Consider the following 7,500-nt stretch of genomic DNA (forward strand, 5'->3'; position numbering starts at 1 on the left):
AGCCCCTCAGTCATCGGCCGGATCAGATCCTCTGGCGGCCCGGTTCTGGCCCCCGGGCCACATGTTTGACCCCCCCTGGGTTAAAGGATTGCCGGGAAGCTCCAGCCCATTTTAAAATTCCACAGTTGACCTTTGCATCCACAACAGACACGTGGATGTTGGGCTTTTCTATTTTCTCCATAAAAGCACATTGGAATGACTGTAATGTATTTAAAAATGTCTTTTTATTACCAAAACAAAGAAATGATATTAACAATATGGTACAAGAAATAAGAAATATGTCAAAGGAAAAATAAATGAAATGCTTCTACTGATGACAGACGCCAGCAAAACACTCCAGACGTGCATCTTGACTTCTCTTTAGACACATTAATCCAACAAGGTCATTTGATGCTTCAGTCAGTAAACAAACCTGTCGTGAACTTTATCCTTCTTTTTAAAGTAAACCTGTTGTGTTTGTGTGTTTTATCGTCCGGCGTTCTGCCGGACGGCCGCTCGGGTCTCCGACTGCGTAGCGTTTTGATCGACTGCGTGGTTTCCGTTGTGCTCGTCGCTCCACAGACGGCTAGCTGGCTCGCCGCCGGAGGCTCGGCGCTGCAGGACTGCGTCCAGTCCGTCTCGCGGCCGACGGACCTGAAGACTCTGCTGCGGCACCACCAGAGCCTGGGCCACCTGGAGCAGCACGGTGAGGCGCCGCCGTAGGGCTATGTCTCGTCGTAGGGCAGAGTGGGATGTTTACTACCGTTGCTGGAATACGGCGGTTAAAGTCCTCAGGAAACGTAAAACACTACTTGGTAAAAAAGCGATAGTTGTGGTTCTACTTGTAAGGTTCCTCCGACTCTGCCCCTCCACTGTTGTCGCATAACAAAGTTATTTGAATTTTGAATCTCCAGCCGACGAAGTCGGGGGAATCCTTCTTCTTTGTGGGCCATTGTGGGCGGAGCCTATGTGTGACGTCACGAGTTGTGCAGATCTCGATCTGTTGTGTTTATATCGGCTTGTTTCCTCTTAAAAATCCAAGTTTTTACAGTGTTTTTACAGTTTTTACGAGCCTTGATGGAAGATTGAGCCTGGAAGAGACCAGAGAGGAGGAAAGGAGCACGGGTGGCGGGAGCGGCTAGCAGTTAGCAGCTAGCGGGAGCCGCTAGCTCGGGCGGCTGGTAGACAAAACCTCCCGTTCTGTGTCTTCTTCATCAATCACTGGGTTTGAAATGACCATGATGATGAAATCTGGTTCAATTCAGCCTCTTGGTGGTCAAAACTCTGATCCTCCATAATGTAAACACAACTTGGGCGTGTGCACAACTCGTGATGTCACTCTGTTATTGTCAGAAGCTCCGCCCAGCAGAGGAAATAGCAACGTTTATCGGCTGTTTTCTCTCAGATTGTCGTGTTTTAACATTTTACCTTCAGCCAGTTAGCAGGAAAACGTTCTAGAAGAGACACCAGAGAGTTCTGGAGGTGGAACCTTCATTTCACTGGGACTTTAAGAATCAATTAATCTGAAAGGAACTTTCATGAAATCGACGTACAGAAACTCAACAGGAAGTATAAACGGCGACGTACTGAACCACTTCCTCTCCTCCGTCCAGCCGCTCGTTTCCTGCTTCCACACTCACTCGTATCACAACTTGTTGTTGTTGTTGTTCTGCAGTCCCGCCGTCCAGCATGGGCGACGGTATCGCCTCCTCGCTGTCCGCCGTCCTCCACGGCAGGGTGGCCACGCCCCTGGAGCCTCCGGCCAATCGGAGCCGCCACAGGGCCTCCGGGAGGCCGACGCCCACATCGTGTCCTTCATCGACGACGTCGTGGCGGTGGAGATCGTCGCGGAGACGGATTACGCCGAGGTGGAGGCGGCGGTGGAGGCGGCGGCGGGAGGAAGCCGCTCCGGCGGGTCGGATGTTCACACGGCGGCAGAGGAGGAGGAGGAGGAGGAGCTGACGGCGGCGGCGGCGGCGGGTCATTCCGCGAGCGACCGGAGGCGTCGGGACTCGCCGGGGCCGCACGACTGCCCCGACTGCGACAAGAAGTTCCGCTTCGCCTCGTCGCTCGTCGCCCACCGGGTGATCCACACCGGCGAGCGTCCGCACCGCTGCGCCGACTGCGGCCGCTGCTTCTCCTTCCGCCAGTCGCTGGACCGCCACCGCCGCACGCACGCCGCGCAGCGCCGCCACGACTGCGCGGCGTGCGGGGAGAGCTTCCGCTCCCTCGCTGCACGCACGCGGCACGAGCGAGCGCACGTGTGCAAGACTGACGCCGGCGAGGACGGGGGAGCCGCCGGAGACCCGGAGGGCCCCCGGGGGCCCGACGCAGGTCCGGCCGCCCCGGAGGGCCGGGGCGCCGGGTCCCGGGGTCCCGACGGCGACGCCAAGGTCCGGACCAGCGGGCGCAAGCGGAGGCCCACCTTGAAGGTCCAGGCCATCAACTTGCAGAGACGCGCGGCCGCGAAGAAGTGCGGGGACGCCGCCGCCGCCGCCGCGCCGGGTGCTACCGCCGCCACGCCGCCATTCAACTGGTAACGTCCGTCACGTTGTAGAGTTTTAAAAACAAACATATCGCAGGTATAAATGGATCCTTGCAGACGTATGACGGAATACAAGACGACTAAATGTAGATATTTATCTTATTTATTCGCATTTTTATTCCATTTTCAGAGCCGCTGTGGAAGATTCTTGAACTATTGATAACTTGGGAGATGATAAACAACACTAAATGACACGTGTGATAAACTACAATGAGACAAAATGTTAATAAAAAGAAAGAAAAGGCGACAGTTGATATCAAAGAACCAGAAGCAGCTCCCTCTAGTGGCCACACGTAAAACAGCTACTTCAGCAGTTTCCATGTAAACAAACATCTGGATTTTCTTCTCTGTCTCTGTTAAACAGTGTGGAACACTCGTACGGGTCGGACGTCGTCTCGTCAGCCGGAGGCGACGCCGGTGAGTCTTTTTACCACTTTTCATGACCGCAGGCGTCAAAAACAGTCGATTTCTTGCCTTTCTAAACTTTTACCGTCGTAGCTTCTGCAGGTCGTCGCCCACCTGCCACCTCCTCCTCCTCCTCCTCCTCCTCCTCCTCCTCCTCCTCTGGCGAGACTCAGACGGTGGCGGCGGGCGACCAGACGCCCCCGGGCGACGAGGGGCCGTTCGCCTGCGGCGACTGCGGCCGCAGCTTCCGGTTCCGCTCGCTGCTCGCCGCCCACCGGCGCAGCCACACGGGCGAGCGTCCCTACGCCTGCGCCGAGTGCGAGCAGCGCTTCTCCTTCAAGCAGTCGCTGGAGCGCCACAGGCGGACGCACGCCGCCGCCGGCCGCCGCCACGACTGCCCGATCTGCGGCCAGAGCTTCGGCTCGGCGGCGGCGCGGCGCGAGCACCGCGGCAGCCACATGGAGAACGGCGAGTACCCGTGCTCGCGGTGCGGCCGCGCCTTCGCCTGGAAGTCGGCGCTCGTGCGGCACCTGAAGACGCACGGCGCGGACGCAACCGCAACCGCTGCCGGCGGCCGCCACCCGCAGACCCGCCGGGAGGAGCGGCCGCACGCCTGCGCCTGCGGCAAGAGCTTCGCCGGCCGCGCGGCGCTCACGGCGCACCAGCGCACCCACCGGAAGGAGCGCCCGCACGCCTGCGCCCAGTGCGGCAAGGCCTTCCTGTACGGCGGCGGCCTGCGCAGCCACATGGCGGTGCACTCGGCGGAGATGCCCTTCGCCTGCGCCTTCTGCGGCAAGAGCTTCAAGCGCGAGCGCAACATGCGGAAGCACGAGCGCTGCCACACGCGGGAGAACGTGTTCGGCTGCTCGCAGTGCGACAAGAGCTTCGTGTACAAGGCCACGCTGACGCGCCACGAGCTGACGCACTCCGGCGAGCGGCCGTTCCTCTGCGCCGACTGCGGCAAGGGCTTCTTCAGCCACGCCGAGCTGCTGAAGCACGAGCGCTTCCACACGGGCCACAAGCCCTTCCGCTGCGCGCAGTGCGGCAAGAGCTTCACGCAGTCCTGCTACCTCACCGTGCACCTGCGCTACCACAGCGGCGCGCGGCCCTACGCCTGCGCCGAGTGCGACAAGCGCTTCCTGAGCGCCAACCGGCTGAAGCGCCACCAGAGGACGCACTCCGGGGAGCGGCCCTACCAGTGTGGCGAGTGCGGGAAGGGCTTCAGGCAGTCGTACAACCTGAAGGTGCACCAGCGCACGCACGCCATCCAGCTAGCGTAGCGGGAACGAGTGTTTTAGTCTCGTTTGCTGGACTGAACGGCTGGAAACAAACTGACTGACTGCTATTTTTCTGATGAGCTTTAAATCAATGCTGCTAAAATCGATTTTGTTATCAATGTCGCAAAAAAAAACAAAGATTAAGATTCCATCAAACGTCCGACAGGAACGTGAACAGAAAGGAAATATGATATAATTAAGAATTTAGGCCAATAAAATGTAATAAAGCAAACGATGCATTAAAGATTTACAACCATAAAGGCAGAAATGGAGACTTGAGTTGCTCTTTTCATCACTTTTGACTTGAAAAAGAAAACAAAGCCTTGCAAGTTAAAAACTCTGGACTTGAATGACTCGATTGTTGTTGGTTTCACGTTTTCAGTTTCAATATAAATGTAAAAATTATGTAAAATTTGACCGCAGGCATCGTCAATAACATGTCATGCCAGCGGCATGCCGCAGCCAATCAGAGGAGAGGATTGGGTCCCGCAGCCAATCAGAGGAGACGAAGGCGGGTTCGCAAACCAGGAAATGCTGCAGGACGACACGGTAAATTTCTCAGCTTCGTAACAAAGTTAATTTATTAACGTGGTTAAAAATTACAACCTACATTGAATATTAACTGTGAACTCCCCGTTTCTGCGGCTGTTATTTCAATAATTAAATGTGTTGAATTTAATCCCCCGGCGGTAATGAGGCGTTCACGGACTGATTGCGCAATACTACCTGCGATCAAACTACAAACTACAACTTCACTGGACTTTGAATCAGAGCAGGAAGTAATAACTCAAAGGTTTGTTTTATCCAGATGCATCTGCAGATTAACTTAATTTATAATCTAAGTTAGGAGTGCACGAGGCGGTCCTGCATTATGCAAATTAGCCACGTGCTTCCGGCAGCTGTTCTAATATAATATACTCATAAATTACTGCATTTTGCACTAATTAATACAAAAGGGGACATTGAGTGCATGGAAATGTGTGTACTTCCCTGAAGGGTGACATTTGTGGTTCAAAATTCATTTTTTGATTGCTCTGTGATTTTATTATTTTGTAAGACACTGAATTTTAGGTTTTAATCACCTGTAAGCCATATTTATCAACATTACAAGAAATAAAAGCTTGAAATGTGTAACTATGTGTGATGAATATACCAAAAAATAAGTTCCACTTTCTGAAATGACAAAACTATTGGAGCTTTTCCTCGATAACTAGTATGAAACGTACCAGTAGTCCAGACTCATGAACGTGAAAGTTTCTGACCAATGACAAGCCGGTATTGAAACTTTGCCTTTATTGTCGGTCTGAACAGGTTTTTTTACAACAAAATCGGGACATTTTCTTACCGGAACTGTGGTTTTCAGTAGCAAACATAAGAAATCGGTGCTAGTTTTAGTGTCACGTGTTACAGAGACGTGTGATGTCACTTCCTGTGGAAAAGCAAAGGCTTAACGAACTAATCTACACCTGATTTACTCTGGGGAGAGAAAGCGGGGGGGGGGGGGCTACACGGCGAGCAGCAGCGTGACGGGGCAGTGGTCGCTGCCCGTCGCCTGGTTGCGGATCTTGCTGTCGCACAGGCCGGCGAGCAGCGAGGTGGACAACAGGAAGTAGTCCAGCCGCCAGCCCACGTTCTTGGCGCGGGCGTTCATCATGTAGGTCCAGAAGGAGTAGGCGTTGGCCTGCTCGGGGTACAGGTGGCGGAAGCTGTCGGCGAAGCCGGCCTCCAGCAGGCGGTCGAAGCCCTCGCGCTCCTCGGCGGTGAAGCCGGGGTTCTTCTTGTTGCCCTTGGGGTTCTTCAGGTCGATCTCGCGGTGCGCCACGTTCAGGTCCCCGCACAGAACCACGGGCTTCTGCACGTCCAGCTCGCTCAGGTAGGACCGGAAGTCCTGGTCCCAGGTCTTGCGGTAGTCCAGGCGCACCAGGCCCTTGCTGGCGTTGGGGACGTAGGCCGTCACCAGGTAGAAGGACGGGAACTCCGCCGTGATGACGCGGCCCTCCTTGTCGTGCTCCTCCTTACCTGCAGGGGGAGTTTAGAGTCCTGGTGACCTGAAGGTTCCACCTCCAAAACGCTTCTAGAACGTTTTCCTGCTAACTGGCTGAAGGTAAAATGTTAAAACACGACAATCTGAGAGAAAATAGCCGCTAAACGGCGCTATTTCCTCTGCTGGGCGGAGCTTCTGACAATAACAGAGTGACATCACGAGTTGTGCACACGCCCAAGTTGTGTTTACATGATGGAGGATCAGAGTTTTGACCACGAAGAGGCTGAATTGAACCAGATTTCATCATCATGGTCATTTCAAACCCAGTGATTGATGAAGAAGACACAGAAGGTGGTTCTGCCATCGGTGACCCCGTCTGGAACATGTTTGAGGAAGCAGAAGATGCTTCCAGCCACGAGCCGCGCAAGCTAGCGTCTCCCGCCGCCCCCATCCATTCCTCCTCTCTGGTCTCTTCCAGACTCAATCTTTCATCAAGGCTCACGCCGACTAGAACTTCAAAACACTGTAAAAACTTGATATTTAAGAGGAAACAAGCCGATATAAACACAACAGATCGAGATCTGCACAACTCGTGATGTCACACATAGGCTCCGCCCACAATGGCCCACGAAGGAGAAGGATTCCCCCGACTTCCTCGACTGGAGATTCAAAATTCAAATAACTTTGTTATGCGACAACAGTGGAGGGGCAGAGTCGGAGGAACCTTACAAGTAGAACCACAACTATCGCTTTTTCATAAAGTTCACTCGTCTTGCTTCATTCCGTCAAATCATGAAGGAGATCAAAGTAAAACGTTGGAACGTTTCCTTTAGAAACGTAAAAATAGTTCTGAGAACTGAAATAAAAACTAAATTCCGCCGCGGAACGTTTCAACCTGCGACATGAAAAGACAAAAGTTTTCATCTTTTGAACTCTTAAACTGGAATTTTATCTCGGATTTGAGCCTTTAAACTCATAATTGTTTTTACTTTTCTGAATTTCCAAATGATTGTTGACGGTTGTGGTTAAATGTTGACGTTGTTTGACTCTCAGGTTTCGACCCGAACCCAGAACCCGGAACCCAGAACCCAGAACCCCCTGCTGTTCTCCTGGGGTGTTCCTGGACGCCCCGGGCCGGACCTGGTTGTCCTCCACTCACCGATGCCGTAGGACACGCTGAGGGGTTCGGTCTTGCAGAGCATGGCCACGCCGCTGTAGCCCTCCTTCTCCACCGAGCCGGCCCAGTACTTGTGGGGGAACAAGGCCATGGAGGTGATCTGGGCCGGGAGGGACTTCTCCGCACACTTGGT

General features: G+C 53.8%; 2 protein-coding genes across 2 annotated transcripts in view; one reads left to right on the plus strand and one right to left on the minus strand.

Moving 5' to 3' along the window:
* Positions 1-4,430, plus strand: part of LOC308146613 (uncharacterized protein) — a gene marked incomplete at its 5' end in the record, with an annotated part of 6,685 nt that extends 2,255 nt beyond the window's left edge. Inside the window, 4 exons of the mRNA XM_080518516.1 lie at positions 570-685; positions 1,655-2,515; positions 2,889-2,941; positions 3,023-4,430. Of these exons, the coding sequence (XP_080374642.1) occupies positions 570-685; positions 1,655-2,515; positions 2,889-2,941; positions 3,023-4,209 (2,217 nt within the window). The 3' untranslated portion in view covers positions 4,210-4,430. The remainder of the gene's footprint in view (positions 1-569; positions 686-1,654; positions 2,516-2,888; positions 2,942-3,022) is intronic.
* A 1,069-nt stretch (positions 4,431-5,499) lies between these two features.
* apex1 (APEX nuclease (multifunctional DNA repair enzyme) 1) overlaps positions 5,500-7,500 on the minus strand; it is a 4,963-nt gene continuing 2,962 nt past the window's right edge. Inside the window, 2 exon segments of the mRNA XM_080518358.1 lie at positions 5,500-6,225; positions 7,350-7,500. The exon segment at positions 7,350-7,500 is cut by the window's right edge and continues 42 nt beyond it. Of these exon segments, the coding sequence (XP_080374484.1) occupies positions 5,711-6,225; positions 7,350-7,500 (666 nt within the window). The 3' untranslated portion in view covers positions 5,500-5,710.

This window comes from Blennius ocellaris (genome assembly GCF_963422515.1).
Source record: "Blennius ocellaris genome assembly, chromosome: 22".
Taxonomy (NCBI): domain Eukaryota; kingdom Metazoa; phylum Chordata; class Actinopteri; order Blenniiformes; family Blenniidae; genus Blennius; species Blennius ocellaris.